The following is a 21,567-nucleotide window of genomic DNA, read 5'->3' as shown; positions in this document are numbered from 1 at the left end:
CTGGACACTTGATGGCCTAAGAACATCAAGGAGGTCTTGAAGAAATGACATTTCTTCAGGTTGAGGGTCAGTGAGGCTAGATGGAGCTTCTCAAACACCTTCCTCAGATCAGCCAGGTGGGCAGCTTCAGACTTTGAAAAGACAATAATGTCGTCTATGTAAACAAAACAGCATACCCCCTTCAATTCAGCCAGGACTGTCTCCATAAGCCTCTGAAATGTGGCTCCCGAGTTCTTGAGACCGAAAGGCATTGAAAGGAAATGGAAGAGACCATAAGGCGTGATGAATGCTGTTTTTTCAACACTGGCCTTGTCCATTGGGACTTGCCAGTATCCTGAGCGTAGATCTAGAGAGCTAAATACAGATGCACCAGAAAAGGACTCAAGGATGTCATGGATCTTTGGCATTGGATAGGCATCAAACAGAGTCTTTTTATTCAGGCGCCTGTAATCGACACAAAATCGCCATTTCCCTTCAGGCTTGGGCACTAGAACAACTGGAGAGGCCCATGGGGAGGAGGAAGGCTCAATAATCCCATCGGCTTCCATCTCCTTCAGTTGCTGCTGGATAATCTCCCTCTTTAGTGGAGACACTCGATAAGATGGACAGCGCAAAGGGATGTCATCGGTCAGCCGGATGGTGTGTTCTACAGCGGTCGTCCTCCCAAGTCTTCCAGAGCAGACGGACGGCCACTTATTCATCAGCTGTAGCAGCTCAGGCCTAGGCTGCTGGGGTAAGTCAGACAAGATGCTAAGATGAACAGATGTGTTAGGTGCTGGCTTTCTATGAGGCAGAGCATAATAGATGTGAACTCTTGCTGGTTCCACTGTACCCCATTCATTTCCCCACTCGTTCTGGTCAGGGTGCGGATAGTATGTTATTTTCCCTCCATTTTTTACTCCATAGGTTCCCCGCCTAAAATCCAGGTGCATGCCACTCTTTTGTAAGAAGTCTAGGCCTAAGATAAGAGGGAAAGCCAGATCTTCATCAGATAAGACATACATGGAGTGTGTCCAGTACGTGTTATGGAGGTCAAGGGTACAGTTAACTATCCCTAAGGCCTTTTTGGCTGTCCCATTGGCCAGGGCAAACTCCTGATCACCACAAGGTGACAGGTTTTCCTGTGGCTTCTTAACCTGCTGCCACAGTTTGTCACGCATCAGAGAGAAAGTACTCCCTGTGTCCAGCAGGGCGGCTCCTTGGAAACCTCTGATAGAGAGATTGACGGCCAGGAGAGACGGTAGATGTTTGGGAGGAGCATGGGAGTGTGTTTCAGATTTCACAACAATCACTTCAGCTTTTTTTGTCTTTGGTTGCTGTTTAGCTGCTTTCTCATTATTAACTCGTGCCCAATAATTTTTCATTGATGCTAGATCATTCTCGATCATGCTGCCTACTTTCACTAATTCAGCCACTGTGTTTACTGTTCCACGTAGGCCTGAAGTGATTTTCGGATTGGCATTACTGAGAATGTGGCGGACCAATGTAGCCTCATCAATGTCGGGCTTCCATTTCAGACAGAGAGCTCTATAATCGTAAGCAAAGTCCCTAATGGGCTCATTTAGACTTTGGATATGAGTACGCAACCGTTCTTCAATTTCCTGAACAAAATCAGTGGACAAGAATGCTGATAGGAATGCAGTTTTAAATTCCTCCCATGTATGGATGTTCTTCCGCTCTGCTATCCACCAGCTTTTGGCTGGACCTTTCAGCACAGAAGACAGTGTGGCTAATATTTCATTGTCTGGTGTGGGTCTTAAATCCAGAAATTCCTTACATAGCTCTATGTAAGTCATGGGGTCTTTTATTTCACTGTCACCACCAAATTTGGGAAAATTCAATTTAATGGGGAGCTTAGATGTTCTTACACCAGTAAAGCTAGGGGGGCTCTGAGTGTCATATTGCAACCTCACAGGTGATTGTCCTTCTGTCTGATTCACAGGAGACAGTTTGGGTGTGCTGGTGAGTTTTAAGTGCCTCAGCTGAGCTTCCCACTGATGGTCACGTCTTTGTAAGCAGCGCACAACTGCATCCTCCAGTTTCATGACAATATTAACAGCAGAAGTTTTCACTGTCTCAATTTTATTGTCAACCATTTGTCTCATTAAACCTTCTCTGTTAATGATACTGGTGTTTGATTCAGACACTTGCGTTTCTAGATCAGTCAAACGAATTTTCATTTCATTAAGTGCTTTTCTGAGTTCATGTATTTCCACTTGGTGGACAGACGCATGAGACACGGTAACATTCGTTTCATCTTCACCGTCATCGTTAATCTCTTCCTCCTCATTATAATCATCACCCTCCCCACCTTCAACATTAGAGCTTGTAGTTCTGCTCTCGTCCTCACCAAGATACAGGCTACCAAGGGATTCAGTGAGATGATCTACCCGTTCTCTAAAGGTAATGTGAGGGTGCGCTAGATGTGCCATTTCAGCATCAATGGATATTGACGGCCTGTCTAACCCTCTCTGTTCAGATGACTCACGTAATGGCTCTAAAGCCACCTCAGCAAGCTGCTCTGCCATATATGATGAAGGACAGAAAAGGAAGACTATTAGTAGGTGAAAGGTGAAAAATTAAAGTTAGAAAGAAACCGCGTTCAAGTTCCTCACTGGGGTCTCCACTGTAACGAACTCGATACGAGTCGTTAACAAATCTTATAACTTAATGCATGAAACGCGCCTACAACATATTTCCAATGTGAATATTTTATTGGATGATGGTGCAGAGTGAGAGAGAGTGAGAGGATAGCCTTCAGGGCAGAGTCTTTAGTTCAACCACTGCGTAAGCAGTATAACAAAAACCGCGCACTGCCCGTGCGCTTTCCAAAAACAAAACAATCCTCGCCAGCAAAAAAAAATAGGAAACAAAAAAGGAGCGATCTGACCTCTTCAGATGTGGGTTTAAGTCCGTCTGTACCTTCCTCAAAAAGGTCGAAGAAGAAAAAAAGTAATCCATAAGCGTGTTGCAGTCAATCTATTTCGGAGCATTGAAGAATACTGAAGGATGTCAGAATGTACTTGCACCGGCTTCCATCTACCTCCATTCATTCCTCTTTCCGCTTCCCCCATTCAAAAAACGAGCATGTGATTTAAAGGGTCTAAGGCCATAGGACAGGGAGTGAGGAGGTGTGTGCGTGTGTCAGTGACAGGGTGAGTGACAGAGAAGAACCCTATAGACTTCCTAGGCTCACGCTCGCCCTGAATTTCTCTTAAAGTGAGGCTTTCTATGTCTTACTTTACATAGACGTTTTAATACGAAATATAAAGAAGTGTCTTAGACATAGATACTATTTTACGCTACTGATAAATAAAACTTTATGTGGCTGATGCTACACACTGAACTGCTGGTTGTCCAGGTGGTGCTCTGAAAACAGTGTGGGCTTTATAGATAATTGGGCTAATTTTGAAGGCACTGCTGGCCTGTTAGGGTGGGATGGTATCCATCCCACTCGGGAAGGTGCTGCTCTCATTTCCTGCAGCATAGGTCATAGTCTCAGAACAGGCCTAGTTAATTTCTGACAATCCAGAGCCAAGGCCAGGGAGCAGACAAACAGGCTAAACCGACTGTCTGCTAGCTGCACAGAGTCGTCACTCAGGGTCCACTACATCGAGACTGTGTCTGTTCCCCGAGCTCAACAAAAAGGTAGAAATTTTCAGAGAGTTTGTTCCAGTAACCTAATCAATATAAAATTAGATCATACTGATTGTATAGCTGCTGCCAGCACCTTTGATCTAAAGGTGGGGCTATTAAATATTAGATCTCTTATATCTAAAGCGCTAATGGTTAATGAACTCATTACTGATCAGGAGTTTAATGTACTTTGTTTAACTGAAACATGGATTAAGCCAAATTAATATATAGCATTAAATGAAGCGAGTCCTCCTGGATACAGTAATATACACCAGCCTCGTCTCACTGGCAGAGGAGGAGGCGTTGCGGTTATTTATAACGATTATCTAGGTGTAACACAAAAACCTGGTTATAAACTTAATACATTTGAAGTTCTTCATACTCATATAATGTATGTAGCCTCGAAAAATAAGTCTACCCAGTTAATTCCATTGCTTATTATTTACAGGCCCCTGGGGCCATATTCTGAGTTTCTTTCTGAATTTGCAGATTTTATCTCAGATCTGGTTATTTCCTTAGACAAAGCTTTAGTTGTCGGAGATTTTAATATTCACTTCGATAACCCAGAAGACCATTTAAAAACAGCGTTTGTGTCCATCTTATGGCCCTTTTCCACTACCCTTTTTCAGCTCACTTCAGCTCGCTTCAGCTCACTTCAGCCCGACACGGCTCGCGTTTCGACTACCAAAAAACAGCACGACTCAGCTCGCTTCAGCCCTGCTTAGCCCCTAAAACTCGCACCGTTTTGGAGTGGGGCTGAAGCGAGCCAAAGCGAGCTGAGTGAGGCTGGGGGCGTGAGCAGACACTCCCCTGTGCACTGATTGGTGAGGAGGAGTGTCCTCACATGCCCACACATGCCCCGCGAGCACGCTGGGATCTGTAAACACCGTAAACCCGGAAGAAGAATAATTACGAATTACGAGAATTTCTGAAGCCTTATGCGCCTCGCCTCATCTATACGCTCTTGCCAGTATCTGTTGGCGTTGTCGGTGACAATAAGCCACAGAACCAAGACCAGCAACACTAACGACTCCATGTCCATGTTTATTGTTTATTATTCGGGTCGTGAGACTACCGCTTAAACGCTCACTGATGTCACTGTTTGCGCCGCCTAACGACATCACGTGACGTCCACCCACTTTCGCTAACTCCACCCAAAGTGTCCACCCACTTCCAGCCAGCACGGTTCAGCGCGGTTGTAGTCGAAATGCAACTCCAACAGCCCCACTCAGCTCGACTCAGCACGGCACGGCTCAGCCCGACTCAGCCGCGTTTGTAGTGGAAAAGCGGCATTAGATATAAGTAGGGATTAAGCAGAGTGTCATAGGACCGACCCATAATAGTGGTCACACCCTCGATCTAATACTAACATTCAGATTAAACGTAGACAATATAGTCACACTTCCACAGTCTGAAGTTATCTCAGATCATTATCTCATCTCATTCAAACTATGACTGAGTGATAATATATGCACCTCACCACGCTACTGTATTAAACGTACTTTCATGTCAACTACTGCACAGAGCTTTATAAATGATCTCCCAGAGTTGTCAACTTTGATTGGGTCACTGTCAGCCCCTGCAGAACTTGATCAGGCAACTGAATGCTTAGAGTCAACGTTCCGCCATACTTTAGATAATGTAGCTCCTTTAAAAAGGAAAATGGTCAGAGACAAAAAATTAGCACCCTTGTATAATGATGACACTCACACATTAAAACAGACCATTCGAAAATTGGAACGTAAATGGCGTCAAACAAAATTGGTAGTGTTCAAATTAGCTTGGAAGGAGAGCTTCCTGAAGTATAGAAAAGCTCTTAGTGCTGCGAGATCAACATATTTCTCCTCCCTAATAGAAGATAACAAAAATAATCCTAGATTCCTATTTAATACTGTAGCAAAATTAACCAGGAATAAGTCCACTATAGACACATGCACACCTGCAGTATGTAGTAGCAACGACTTCATGAATTTTTTTAATGACAAAATTGAGAATATCCGACAAAAAATTCAAAATACTAATTTAAGATCAGACAATGAAAGTGACCTTGTAGTTAACTATATAACTGTATCAGATCATCAGTTAGAATGTTTTACTCCCCTTAAAGAAAATGAATTGCTTTCATTAATCTCTACATCAAAAGCCTCAACTTGCGTACTAGATCCCTCACCAACACATCTATTCAAACAGATAATACCTGGAGTAATTTAACCGCTTCTTAAAATAATAAATTCTTCTTTTACGATTGGCTATGTACCCAAATCCTTTAAACTAGCAGTTATCAAACCCCTGATTAAAAAACCTGACCTTGATCCCTGTCAGCTGTCCAATTATCGGCCAATAGCAAACCTCCCCTTTATCTCCAAGATCCTTGAAAAAGCTGTGGCACAACAGTTATGCTCATATTTACATAGGAATAACATCCATGAAATGTATCAGTCAGAATTTAGACCTCATCATAGCACAGAGACAGCACTGGTTAAAGTAGTAAACGACCTACTGTTGGCGTCTGATCAGGGCTGTGTCTTGCTACTTGTGTTGCTTGACCTTAGTGCAGCATTTGATACCATTGATCATTCCATTCTTCTGGATAGACTAGAAAATGTTGTGGGAGTTAAGGGAATGGCCCTCTCCTGGCTCAGGTCTTATCTAACTGATCGTTATCAGTATGTTGATATAAATGGTGATATTTCTAGACGTACTGAGGTAAAGTTTGGTGTTCCACAAGGTTTTGTTTTGGGTCCACTGCTTTTTTCTGTTACCTCTGGGTGATATTATTCGTAAACACTGTATTAGTTTCCACTGTTATACTGATGACACACAGTTGTATGTCTCTGCAAAACCTGATGAGAGACACCAGCTTAATAGAATTGAGGAATGTGTTAAGGACATTAGACACTGGATGCTTATTAATTTCCTTCTGCTTAACTCTGACAAGACTGAAGTATTTGTGCTAGGACCACATACAGCTAGAAGTAAGTTTTCTGATAACACAGTGACTCTGGATGGCCTTTCTGTTTCTTCACGTGCAGCAGTAAAAGACCTCGGAGTGATTATTGACCCCAGTCTTTCATTCGAAACTCACATTGATAACATCACCCAGATAGCTTTCTTTCATCTCAGAAATATTGCAAAGATAAGAAATTTAATGTCATTGCATGACGCAGAAAAACTAGTCCATGCTTTCGTTACCTCCAGGTTGGATTATTGTAATGCCTTACTGTCTGGATGTTCCAATAAGTGCATAAATAAGCTCCAGTTAGTTCAGAATGCAGCAGCAAGAGTCCTTGCTAGAACTAGAAAATATGACCACATCACACCTGTCTTATCCACACTGCATTGGCTCCCGATCAAATTTCGTATTGATTATAAAATACTACTATTGACCTTTAAAGCACTAAATGGTCTTGCACCACAGTACCTGAGTGAACTTCTGCTCCTCTATGACCCACCACGCCTACTTAGATCAAAAGGTGCAGGCTATCTGCTGGTATCTCGTATAGTGAAGGCTACATCAGGGGACAGAGCGTTTTCTTACAAAGCCCCACAGTTATGGAACAGCCTTCCAAGTAATGTTCAGGAATCAGACACAGTCTCAGCATTTAAGTCTAGGCTGAAAACATATCTGTTTAGTCAAGCCTTTTATTAATGGTGTTTATGAGGTAAAGGTGTAGATCTGGAGGGTCCTCAGACATAGAGTGTTTTGGTAAACTGGGATGTATGGATGCTGTCAGTCCCCACTCGCTTGCTCACTCGAGTTTGTTGACGGTGTAGTGGCTGGCTGCTTTATGTCTCGGGGCTCCCTCATGCCTGTGTTACCTTCTGGCTCTCTCCTTTTAGTTATGCTGTCATAGTTAGTTGCCGGAGTCCCTGCTTGTACTCGGTGCAATATGTATACTGCTTCTACTTATTCAGGTGACATTGGGCATACCTAACAACCTGCGTTTTCTCCCCCCCCCCCCAAATCTATCCCTCTGAGTTACATGGAGTCAACAGAAAACCTTCTGGTGGAGAGGGTGGAGACCTCGACTGGCTATCGTAGCCTGCAGGGAATCGGCCGTCAGACTTTCTGTCGCATGTCCCAGACCTGGTGAAATGTAACTGAATTGTCTTGGCTAGCCCTAAGGGTCCCATCTGCATCTCATCATTGCTGAGGAGTGTGCTCCCATCACCCAATCAAGCATCCAGCCAGAGCAGGTCATGATATTTTTTAACCATATTAACATGCCATTGTTGTGTATTATGCCTGATGTCAAGACTCTCGTCTCTGCAAGCCTACCACACAGATTTAATACTTGTCATTTTTAGGGCATACCTAACAACATGTGTTTTCTTCCCCCCCACCAATCTGTCCCTCTGAGTTGCATGTTGGTCCTGGGATTGAGATGCTGGCCTCTTCTGCCCCTCGGACCTGCTTGACCCATCCTGGTGCCCTGTGTCTGGTCGGAGTTTTATCGCATCGCTCCTGTGAAGGACGGCCCCATGAGGACAGTTGAGGGTTATACCTGGAGGATGCTCTGGACTCTTACAGTAATGCTTTTATGGCTGAGGACTAAAGTTGACGTGCTAACTTTAGGACTGCAGTTATCATGAACAGTTTTGCACTCAAGTTTCCATCAATGAAGAATTATAACATCAATGAAACTGTCCTCATTTTAAAACTGTTAATATTATACTCATGCTGTCTGTTGTTGCCCAAATGAGGATGGGTTCCCTTTTGAGTCTGGTTCCTCTCGAGGTTTCTTCCTCATGTCGTCTGAGGGAGTTTTTCCTTGCCACCGTCGCCACAGGCTTGCTCATTGGGGATAGATTAGGGATAAAATTAGCTCATGTTTTAAGTCGTTCAAATTCTGTAAAGCTGCTTTGCGACAATGTTTGTTAAAAGCGCTATACAAATAAACTTGACTTGACTTGACACACACACACACAGAACATCCCATCCTCCACCATGGACTACAACTCATCCTTCTGCCTGTGCTATCTCACATAAGCTGTGTGAAATCTTTGACTTTGGGTGCTTAGGGTAATGAATAGACCCTCTGCTGTTTAATTTCCTGTGTCCTATGCATATAAATGACCTTATTAGTGCTGTCAGACGCCATCTTAAGTCACACAAGCACTCATCCACACCACAAGCTAAAGCAGTATATTAGCACTGCAGAGGCCCCAGGACATATATGGGTCTGATTAAGGCTGATTCAGAGATGGATCTCTTTGTAATTTACCAGTTGACAAGTAATTGACATCAACAGTGTCAGCTTTATTTTGTTCTGACTGTGTGTGTTATTCTGGTACTAATTGATGATGCTGTATATAAGTTCTTCTTGAGAGAAGTTAGCAGCTGTCTGCTATGCTGATATCACAATGAGACTTTGCTATTGCTAGACCAGATACAAGTGGTACACATACAATAGGGAAAAAAAAATGTTAACAATCTTAAAACATATGGGATCATTGTCAGGTTTTGATGTTAGCTCCTATAATCTAGCATAGAAGTAGGGAAGATGTTAGTGCAAAAGCTGGAAAAGAACCAGAGTGTGAGGCAGCTATTTGATGCAGTTGCTCTGAGTTATGGCAGAGACTTAACTAGGCTAGTCAGTGATTGGTTAGTTATTCAAACAGTGGGCATGTGCCGTCCTTGACTGCCATGCAATGGAGTAGTAAGGCATCTCCTTCCCTCCACTAGCCTGGGGTGGTGCTTTAAGCAAGCACTAGAAACCTCTCACTCCCCCTGGTCAGGGTTACGACCGAAGACTGGACTCAGCAGACTGTGCGGAGGAGACCACCACCTGGTGGTTCAACAGGCAGGAAGGCAGACCCCCAAAAAATGTTTGTGGAGCGCGATCAGGGCACAGTGCAACACGTAGAATACTGTTGGTCATCCACTGCATCCCAACCTAGCCCCAGCCGTCTTGATTCTGCTTTGTCCCTGGACCCAGTTAGGCTGGGACAAGAGAGTGAGGCTGACGGCTGGAGAGAGGCAACTCTCCCTCACTGTAATCAAAGTCACTCGCAAGTCATGACTTCAAATTCAATTTCAAGTCCTGTGGCGATGGGCAAGTGGCGAAGCAGCAGGTGTGGAAACACTGGAAGCTGTAGTCACGAACCTGCACACAGGCAGCCCAGGGCATAGGGACAAAGCAGCAGCAGAGGTCGGCAGCCCCCAGGTGTCTGAGCAGCCCTGTTTAGGATTTGCTCTGCTCACCTCCATAGAGGAAGGGGCTAGAAAAGGTGCCCCAAGTGTAGCTTGCTTCACCTCACCCTGGCCAGCACACCGCGGCTAGCAGGGATCCCACTCAGCAGTCAAAATACAACAAAAAGATAGTGAAGGTACTCAACCTTGGCATGTGGAATGTTGACATGTGGGCGTACCTTCAAAGCCCAGACTGGCCTCATCAGTCACCTCCAGACCCATAACCACCACCCACCAAATTGAAGTCATGGTCATCTTCGACCCAGAAGGATGAGCATTATCAATTATTCAAAACAGAATCCTGAACAACAATATTTAACAACCCTGAAAGTGAGAGATGTATAGAGGCAGCAGTTTTCTGATCATCTGGTGCCCTGCTGTTTAACTGTTTAACTGGCAGTCAGTTCTACCCCTACAATTCAACACACATCCTCATTCAACATTACCCTCTCTGCAAGACCGAAAGTTGTACATGTGTTATATCAGTACTCACTGTGTGTAATGGTGCACTGATGCTGCCAGTGCATTGCCAGATCCTCCAGGAAGAATGCCAAGTGGAGTGCGGATCGCTTCATTCCAGTCCTCCCTCTCCATCAAACCATTGATCACCTGCAGGACACATACTGCAATTATTTGCTACCACACACACACACACACACACACACACACACATATACAAACACAAACCTCATGCAGAAGTCCGTCCCCTGACAAGATGATGATGGCGCTCCACTGTGACAGATCAGCATTTCTTACCAACTCACGGGCATGGTTCTGATGCTCTGAGGAGAGAAAACAATCTTTTTTTTTCATTTCAGAAGGAAAGTTCAAGTACGCATATGTTTTATGAAAATATAGGTCAGTGACTTTAAACTGCTGCAGTGGTGCTTAATTATTCTGAAAGGTCTGTCTTAGTTGTTAGTTTTTATCCCCCCTCCTTGACTGTATTTTCCTGGATTATAAGTTTCTCTGGAATTTTAAATGCGCACCCCTTAATTCTGACAGTTTAAAGCTAGACGGCCTTTCTATTACATAAAATCGGTAAAATTTAGTTCCCTCTGAAATTTGGTCATGGTGATAATATCTCACAAAATATCAGGCCATTCTGTGGCTGGGAAGTTATTTAATTTGAGTGGATTCCCAAGCAAATAATGTGCATGAAATCGCTCGCTTTGCGCAGTCAAGCAGACAGAGGAAGTCTGTGTGCGCATGCACAGATTTCCTTTCCTTCACAACATAACGTCTTTTCTTCTCACTTTCTGTTACTGTAGTCGGTCTTTCACGTTTCATTCACACACTCGCATCCTCCATTTTTCTCTCCTGTTTCAAATTTGTATCCCACAATGCCTTGGGCGAACAGGGAAAGCCCAACACGTGATGCATGATGTAGTATCTTGAATTGGATCATGGTGAAGCATGAAAAAATAGGGGAGAATTTAGGGCCATGTGGCTCTAAACTCATTAACAAAACCTATTTAAAAAAAACTAATAAAATTGGAAGACTGTGATTCAAATTCAGTAGCTTTCGGTCCACTAAACAAAAAATAATTGGGTGTCAGGGAAAATTATTTTTATGACCTACAGTTGAAAAATCTGAAAGGCAGTCTACCTTTAAGATATCCTCCATTCAAGTCTAAACACTTCTACTTCTGCAAGCAGTGTTTCCATTGGAGAATTCCTTCTTTGTAGAATTATGGGGGATGTCTTTCACACCTTTTGCACCTTTTGAATTACCCTCATATGTATGTGTGTGTGTGTGTGTATATATATATATATATATATATATATATATATATATATATATATATATATGCTAACGTCGCCATTTCTTGACGGATTTTCACCAAATTTGACAAGTCTGGGGATGACCCAGAATTTTGCAGACATAAACAAAATTCATGTACGGGCCCCACCCACCCCCTCCCTCAATGCCTTTCACGTTACATTTATCAACACTAACTCTTGACAAATCTTCACTAAACTTTGCATGTAGGTACAGGAGATAGCCACAATTTGGCAGAATTCAGAAATTCCATATTTGGGCCCCAGGGGATCCCCGGTGGGCCCCTGGGTGGTGGATGTTTGGATTTTTGTTTGTCTTGGGTAAACATCACCATTCCTCAACAGATCTTCACCAAAATTGACATGGAAGTATGGGGGCAACCCAGAATTTTGCAAAACCCAGGCAATGCTGTATATATATATATATATATATATATATATATATATATATATATATATATATATATATATATATATATATATATACCACCACTGCCATTTTTATTTGCTACACAAATTTAAGGACATAGGCAGCATTTTATAAATTTGATAACTCATAATAGTGAACTGCAAGCAAGAATAGTGTAAAAAAAAAGTAATAAAGTAAATTGGTGCACCCACAAATTAGAACATAACTTATTATGCACACAAATGAAAAAAAAATCATCATCTTTTCATGGCCTCCATAAAGACTGCAGACTAGATCCCTGGCTTTAGGCATCCCTCTGATCCACATTCACTCCCTTTCTGTGTCTGTGCACTGATATATTACATGAGTCTAAAAATGGCCATGGGATAAAAATATTGCCTCTATATATAACCGCAGACAGTTTTGTCCTGACAGAGACAGCGTTCTCCTGCAGTGTCGGGTCACTGCTTCCTGACAGATTTGGGTTTGTTTTCTTCACCTCAGAACACCATCCATCCATTATCCGTAACCACTTATCCTGTGCGGGGTCACGGTCAAGCTGGAGCCTATCCCAGCTGACTATAGGTGAGAGGCGGGGTACACCCTGGACAAGTCACCAGATCATTGCAGGGCTGACACATAAACAACCATTCACACTCACATTCACACCTACGGTCAATTTAGAGACACCAGTTAGCCTAATCTGCATGTCTTTGGACTGTGGGGGAAACTGGAGCACCCAGAGACATTGGAAAAATATGCAAACTCCACACAGAAAGACCCCCATCGGCCACTGGGCTCAAACCCAGAACCTTCTTGCTGTGAGGTGACAGTGCTAACCACTACACCACCGTGCCACCAACCTCAGAACACTCAGTAAATAAATATCTTTGGCTGCCATAGTGCCTCAAAACACCAAGATGATGCTGAAGAACTGAGCATCATGTTTCATTTCTTTAATGCGAGATGAAATAATTCTCCATATCACTAGGGGGTGATGGTATGATATTTATTTATAATTAACAAAAATATGAACACTGTGCCATTTAGTGCAGCATAAGACAAGACTGTGGATTCTTATCATGACACATTACAGTGCAAATAATCTTCCAAGCAACACCCAAGACTCAACTTCCTTGTGAACGATGTGTCTTTTAATGTACGCTACAAGAATGCACAATTTTAATTCATGCTGATGACCCTCTCATCTCATATAATACCTTCATAAGAACCCACTGTGACACAGGTGTCACCACGACTTTAAATGTCCTGCAAACTTTCTCACACAGCTTTATCCTTGACTTTACCTCATTAGGCCCCAAAGTGACATGTTTGTAACTTCCTGGTGCAGTCACATGACACTCTGTGAATTTGAATACCCATGACACCATTTTCAAGATGGCCGTGTGCAGTGTAACCACACCTGACCAAATCATCTAATTTCAAACATCTTATTTTTGGTGACTAAATGTATATTTCAACCGATTTAACAATTCTGATACTTAAATAAGATGTCAAATATTACATTTAACATGTTCTGACAACATTTCCTGAAGAAATTGATATAAAACAAGTTACAACAACATTGTAGTAACATTGATGTCACATCGGGCATTTAACCTTAACATAGTCGTGGAAAATATGATGTGACGTATTTGTCACAATAAGAAAAATGTTCAATTCAAAGCACATTTAAACAAATATAACAATGTCAAATTTATAAAATTATTAATAATATATATTACAAAACAATTTTTGAATATCTAAGTAAAACGAACACTGTTTTAAGGTGCTCCTAATTCAATGTAATTCTATTGATTTTTTTTGTAGTATGGCTAAATGCTAGTGTTCAGAATGCAGCCCAATAAGGCAGTATGTGAAGGGCCTACCCCACCCATGGGGATTGAAAATTTGGGCCCGCTGCTCTTCCTCAGGAATCCTCTTTGATTTTGTGGTTTATGAAGGTGGCACTGGGAAAAAAAACTGTACTGGGCATGGGATGTGACGTTGTGGTCAAGCTGTGTGAAACTCTCCCATCAAACCAAAGCTGCAACGTCTTTGCAGACAATTTTTTTTCCTCAGCACCACTGGTTCTCAAGCTTCTTGAGCGACAGATCTACTTTGTAGGAACACTCCATAGCAATCGCTTGGCTGGTTGTATGCTTGAGGATGACAAAAGTCTTGCCAAGAGAGGCAGAGGATCTGTTGATGCCAGGGTGGAGAAAGGGGAAAGTATGGTCATTGTGAAGTGGTACGACAACAAATCTGTTACCCTGATCTCATCCTACTGTGCAACTGAGCCTCAGGACAAAGCTTGACGTTGGAGCAAATCAGACAAAGCATTTGTGGAGGTCAACAGGCCACACATTGTGAAGGAGTACAACACATTCATGAAGGGGATAGACCTCCTTGATGCATGTGTTGCAAGGTACAAGTACCACATGAGGTCAAGGAGGTGGTACCTCTACCTATTCTGGCAAACCATCATGTTAGGCCTCGTTAAAGTATGGTTAATCTACTGCCATGACTGTAAACTGCTTGGTGTCCAAAAGCCACTGAAACAAAGGAGCTTCCAGGCAGAGGGTGCCACTAGCCTGATTCTTTTGCAGGCACAAAGGGGTCACCCAACACTTGATGCCCCATCTCCACCACTGCCCAAGAGAGTGCGTGTTGGCGTTCCGGTTAATGTTCGCACTGACCAGGTTGCACACTGGCCTGTGAAGTGTGAAAAGCATGGCCATTGCAAATTATGCAAAGTCAATGCAACCACCACCCTCTGTGAGAAGTGTGATGTGCGTCTTTGCTTCACTGAAGAAGGAAATTGTTTCAGATGTTACCATTTGGCCTAGGCTACTTTGCTAACCCTTTGGTGACTGACCCCTTGAAAATGGTTCCTCCAGGAACGATGACGTTTCAGTTGTCAAGACAACGGAAAAACTAAAATACAAAAACAGAAAGATACGTCACAATGCTCTTGTGCACAAAACAAAATGCTCTTGTATTTGTATTTGTATTTTAGTTTTTCCGTTGTCTTGACAACTGAAACATCATGGTTCCTGGAGGAACCATTTTCAAGGGGTCAGTCACCAAAGGGCTAAAACTGCCTAATGGGCTTGAGTGATAACAATGGTTAAAACATAGTGCTGATAATACAAAGGTTTTGTTCCCCTTCACTATTCTTTAACTGTTTTTTTTGCACTATGTACATGTTTTCTGAAGGTTACTACATCTGTCTGTAGCTCAGTTTTTTTTACAGCTACAGTAACTTGTTGCATAATTACCCAGTATGAGGTAGTTTTTATTATTCAGTTTGCATATTTTTTTGTTATAAAACCAATCAGACAAATTTTTTTTGTTAAACTTAAACATTAAAGTTAGAATGTTATTGTATCTTATGGAAATGCAAATAAAAATACAAATATATGTTACTGAACAAAAAAAACTGTCAAGCTGATTTATTTTCAAATAAGGAATAAATTTACTATAAGTGCCCAATGTGACATATATGTAACTTTCCAGATCTTTGCCAGTAGGGGTCAGAATTAAAAAATAAATAAATAAATTAGAAATGTGTTCTGTGTGGTCCATTTGGTCTGTTTTATATTCCCCATCATTTTCCTTTAAGGGGAAATGGGTCCGGGTTCTTATGGGTTAAAGAGATTCAGTGCCATGAACATGGAAAAGCAATTAAGAGGAAGTATTTCAACATGATGCTACCACCACCATGCTTCACAGTGTTCTCAGGGAGATTTTTTTTTCAGTTTATCCCAACTGTAGAGCTTTGAGACAAGGCCAGAAAGTTTGGTCTGGTTAGACCAGAGAACCTCTTTCCACATGTTTTGCCAAGTCTCCCATATGACTTTAGAAGTGATGTGACCAAAAATAAGGCCAACTGATGATTGTGTCACGTCCTTCGTGAAATGATGCTGGAGATATTGAAATGGAACTGTGTATGTTTAAACCATGGAGATTATTAAAAGAGAAGAAGGTGGTTGTTGCATGAACTGGTGTCTTTGCTTGTGCTTAAACACTGATGCTAAAAATCACAAGATGGAGAAAAAAATACTGGAAAAAAAATGAATGTGTGTATATATATATATATATATATATATATATATATATATATATATATATATATATATATATATATATATATATATATATATATATATGTGTGTGTGTGTGTGTGTGTGTGTGTGTAATGCAAACAGACCTGTAGTGATGAGTGTGTGAGAGATGTTTGCCTCAGTGAACATGCTCAGTACAGGGCCAGTGTAGAGAGACATCGCCTGGCCTCGTCCACTCTGAGGATTCACCAAGACCATCATACTCCGGCTGATACACACTCGACTGAACCCAACACCTGAGAGAGTTAGAACGACACGCATACACACACACAGCTGAATTCAATATCTGAGACAGCGAGAAGGAGAGAGAGACACAAAATCAATATGATCAATCTGATGAAAACAAACCTGGTGTGACAATTTTCAGATTTTCAAGGCCTTTTCTTTTGACTGCTTGCATTTCATTATGCAAGTGTGTCTTGCACGACACGCAAATTCAATGAAAACTGAAAGACACGCTTGCTAAATCATCCAACAAGGCAGTATGTGTATTTGCACCCGTATGTCAGTTACACATTTTGTTTGACACCCTTTTAAATGGAAACAACACTACAGAGACAGAGGTTTGTTTGTTTTTTTTTAAAGAGGGAGAATATTGGAGGATATTAGACATTCCTGTGCAGCAGTAATCTAACACACATCTTCCACTTGGAGGAATTTTAATTAGGCTTCAGGAACATTTCTCATGGCACTCCTTGGTATCATAATGCTCTAATAGCATGTGAACAGATGGAGACTGGCGGTGTTGAACATGCTGATCACTTTTCCATGACAAGTGAAACAAAAGTGCCATCTCAGGAATGCAGAGCTGGAGCAAATGAGGAAGATCAGGTTTCATGTTTGGCAAGATGTAGAGATCACAAGAACTAGGAAAGCTAATTATACTGCACAACTGTTTTTTGTTGTTGTTGTTTTGTCTTGAGTCTATATCGAGTCAGTGTCAAGGAATCAAAATGTATAAATAATATTATTGCAGTAACTGTTCATATGAGGCATCATACACCACAATTAAAGCCCACCCCATAACAAACAGTGGCATGCAAAAGTTTGGGCACACTTGCTTAAAATGTCTGTTACTGTGAATAGTTACCGTAAGTGAGCACAAGATGAACTGATCACCAAGAGGCATAAAGGTAAAGGTGACACATTTCTTTAATATTTCCAGCAAGATTAAATTTTTATTTCCATCATTCACAGGTACAAAATACCAAAAAAAAAAAAGAAAAGGGCCTGAAGCAAAAGTTTGGGCACCCAACATGGTCAGTACTTAGTAACACTCCCTTTGGCAAATATCACAGATTGTAAACACTTTTTGTAGCCAGCTAAGAGTCTTTCAATTCTTACTCAGGGGATTTTCACCCATTTGTCCTTGCAAAAGGCTTCTAATTCTGCAAGATTCTTAGGCTATCTTCTTGGTGATCAGTTCATCTTCTGCTCATTTAACTATTCACAATAACAGAATTTTAAGCAAGGGTGCCCAAACTTCTGCATGCCACTGTACACTCTTCTACACACAATTATATGGTCTCTTGTTCTTGTGATTTGGTCACGATTTGAGATAATGTGATGCACTCAATAGCAGACAGTTTATTCTTCTATGACCAAAGACATCCTGTGATAAATTTCTGGCAGAGTGAGAAAGTTTGAATTAAAGCCTCTGACTCGTGGGTGTGGACATCATGGTGGTGCAGTGGTTAGCACTGTCGCCTCATGGACTCCAGTCTCCTCCCGCAGTCCAAAGACATGTAGATTAGGTCAAACTGCCCAGAGGTTGTCGTAGAGATAGAGTAGCAAACTTCCCAGGGTGTACCCACCTCTTGCCCGAAGTCAGCTGGGATTGATGATGGTATATACAGTATAAATGATGGACAGACTGGGAGTGCTGCTATAACACTCATCTAAACCCCACCAATAAGAGGACAACATATGATGATATTACACTCACAGGACAGCTACAAATATGGTACTGATGATGGTGAAAGGTAAAAACGAAACATGGGATTTAAAAAAAGAGTGGTTTGTTGAATTGTGGCGGCAGAGGAAACATCTCTTTGACATCTCATCATAGTTGTCAAGAAATGCTCTGGTCAAAGACACTGAGTTTATTTTCCAGTAATTCATGCTTCCCAGTTTTCCAGAATTCCAGATCAGTCATTTTCTTTAATCACAGGTCTACAGAGGATCTTCATTATACAGTATGACACTGGAGAACAGTCTATTATAGAAATCTGAATTTTATTAGGATCTCATACAGTGTGATGAGTAGAACTGGAGCCAGGACCACCACTGTCAAGTTTGAAACAAGACCAAGACCAGGACCAACCAAGATCAAGTCAAGTCTGAGTCTTAAGGGCATCCAGGACTCGACATTAACATTTTAGTCCCTTCAAGCAGTCGGACAAGAGCAATAATTTTCACTTGTCCTGACCATAACCTTTTTATTCCTATGCATTTTCTAGCTCAATGAACGGAAAGTGATTAACAAAGTTTATCAAAAAGCAAGTACAGTTATGATAATTATTAATTTTTCAATAAAAGTCAAACTTTAACTGTAACAATTTAAAAAACCTATCCACTGCCCCATTATGGCGCATGTGTTGTTCTAACCCATTACCTGATCTGCAGTTTTAAGAGTTAGACTCATCCAAATTCAAAGTTTCTGGAGGAAATAAAGTTACATCTTGATTAATCCAGTAAAACATGAAGTATAAATTAATTTAAAGAAATGAAACCGAAGAAAAACAAAACAAATTGGACATGATAAGGGGGACAGAATCATGCTGTGAATGAAAACAAACCGTAAGTGAGTTCGGCACTGTCGTAAAATTCCCCCAAAATATTTTACGGCATTTGTGATGGTTAATGTGAGCCATACAAAGAAAAATGCAATGAATGTCCAAATGAAATGAAGATTCACCACAGATATTTTTTTTAGTTATTTGATTGCCATTTCTCAGATTTCGATGAGTCTAATAATCTATAATTAGATATAACGATGTGGTCATTTTTACACACACACACCTGCTGTACTCAGCTTCCTTGGAATTTCATAAACAATAACACAGGCAGATCACTGAGGGGATTAAACTAGCCTTGTTGGAACTTTATTGATGAATAATTACTATAAAAATGATTTTCAACAAATATTCAATGTTTCATGTCAGACAGGCAGATGTGGATTTAACTTGTTCAGACCAAACATTTGGTTGTCCCGGACAGTCGGACTACCATTAATGTTGAGCCCTGAGGGGGTCAGGACTGAGTCAAAACTGAGTCCAAATGAAATGAAGACAAGTCAAGATTGAGACAAAAAAGCATCAAATCCTTTACTTTGTTTTCACATATACCAGATCAAATTTGAAAATTGAGATTTAAGCAGAATCTGTTAACAAACAAACTCATGGCCAAGAACAAGACCATATTTAATGAGGCCGGTGGCCAAGACAGAGACAAGTCGAAGTCAATACTGAAAATATCTCATGACCAGACTCAAGTTCAAGGCCTGACACAAATCCTAAAGCCTGAGACTAGTAATAATTTTAAATCACTGATATAATCGCAAAGTGTAACCCTGGCTTTAGGGAGTGGTTCGAAGGTATATAGCATGGAGAGATTGTAGATGGAGGGAGTGTGGATTAGGATGGACCTCAATGGCATTTTCAAGACCAAATCAAATATAGATAACAGAACAGAACCTGTGTGACACACAGGCAGATTACAGGAAAATTAAACACGCAGCAGTCCAGTGCATTACTGATTCAGCTCTAATCTCCTGCAGTGTGTGAACAGATGGAGGCAAAGGTGATGATAGCTGTCCCATGAGTAGTGAAGCCTTGACGTTTTGCTGCGTAAGATGTGCAGATGACAACCGAGCCAACAACTGTGAGCAAGCAATTTGTTTCTCCTGACATAGGACTACTGAATAAAACAGTTAGAAAGAGATGTGGAACAAAAACAGATCAGATGTCAGGATCAGACAAGAGAGAGAGAGAAAGAGAGAGTCCTGTTTAGCTGTCTCTCTATAAAACATTGTTTAACATCTTTGGCTTTACTGAACAACACTAAAACAAATGTATTATCTTAATTTTGTTATGGAAACCTGTCTTCTTATATAATTTGTTTTTTATTCAGGTGTTTGTTTTTCAACCATTTTATCCTTTTAACCCAAAGACTCATACTCCTGAGCACAGATTTATAAATTATACATCTAAAAGCAGGAAATCTGATCTGACTTCAGCTTCCATTAACAGAAAAGAAGAGTACGGAGAGGGAGCTTTTAGACACCATGCTGTAACGCTCAAATCAGATTCGGGTTTCAGATACTTAAGATTTTTAAACGCTTAATCTGGTTAAGTATATATTACCTGGCCCAAAAACTGCTACTTCAGTGAGCATAAACAGTATAATTCGCTATGATTAGAAAACATTACTTCAGCTAGCATAAGATGCCTGTTAGCTTTGACTCAAAACTTTGCTTCAGCTAGCATAAACATCCTGTTAGCTATGATTAGAAAACATTGTTTAAGTTAGTATAGGTAGCCTGTTTGCTTTGACTCAAAAACATTACTAAGCTAGCATAAATAATATATTAGCTATGATTTAAAACACAACAACAACAACAACAACATTGTTTAAGCTAGCTCAGGTAGCCTGTTAGCTAAGCTAGCAGAAACAGTATGTTAACTATGATTAGAAAACTTACCTCAGCTAGCATAGGACGTCTGTTAGCTTTGACTCAAAAACTTTGCTTCAGCTAGCATAAACATCCTGTTGGCAATAATTAGAAAACGTTGCTTAAGTTGGTATAGGTAGCCTGTTAGCTTTGACTCAAAAACATTACTAAGCTAGCATAAACAATATGTTAGCTATGATGAGAAAACATTGCTTAAGCTAGCCCAGAAAACCTATTAGCTTTGACTCAAAAAAAAAACTTTGCTTCAGCTAGTATAAACAGTATGTTAGCTATGATTATAAAACTTTACTTCAGCTAGCATGGAAAGCCTTTTAGCTGTGACTCAAAAATATTACTAAGCTAGCATAAACAGTATGTTAGCTATGATTAGAAAACATTACTTCAGCTAGCATAGGAAGTATGTTAGCTTTGACTCAAAAATATTACTAAGCTAGCATAAACAGTATGTTAGCTATGATTAAAAAAATTGCTTAAGCTAGCTCAGTAAACCTATTAGCTTTGACTCAAAAAACTTTGCTTCAGCTAGCGTAAACAGTGCATTAGCTCATCTCATCTCATTATCTCTAGCCACTTTATCCTTCTACAGGGTCGCAGGCAAGCTGGAGCCTATCCCAGCTGACTACGGGCGAAGGCAGGGTACACCCTGGACAAGTCGCCAGGTCATCACAGGGCTGACACATAGACACAGACAACCATTCACACTCACATTCACACCTACGCTCAATTT

At 41.1% G+C, this 21,567-nt stretch overlaps 1 protein-coding gene across 1 annotated transcript in view; it reads right to left on the bottom strand.

Moving 5' to 3' along the window:
* Positions 1-21,567, bottom strand: part of LOC132870286 (sphingosine kinase 1-like) — a 39,150-nt gene that overhangs the window by 4,982 nt on the left and 12,601 nt on the right. Inside the window, exons 2-4 of the mRNA XM_060903921.1 lie at positions 16,234-16,383; positions 10,517-10,611; positions 10,323-10,438 (exon numbers count right to left, since the gene is read on the bottom strand). Of these exons, the coding sequence (XP_060759904.1) occupies positions 10,323-10,438; positions 10,517-10,611; positions 16,234-16,383 (361 nt within the window). The remainder of the gene's footprint in view (positions 1-10,322; positions 10,439-10,516; positions 10,612-16,233; positions 16,384-21,567) is intronic.

This window comes from Neoarius graeffei, chromosome 22 (assembly GCF_027579695.1).
Source record: "Neoarius graeffei isolate fNeoGra1 chromosome 22, fNeoGra1.pri, whole genome shotgun sequence".
Classification (NCBI taxonomy): domain Eukaryota; kingdom Metazoa; phylum Chordata; class Actinopteri; order Siluriformes; family Ariidae; genus Neoarius; species Neoarius graeffei.
This window is presented reverse-complemented; position numbering and strand designations above follow the sequence as displayed.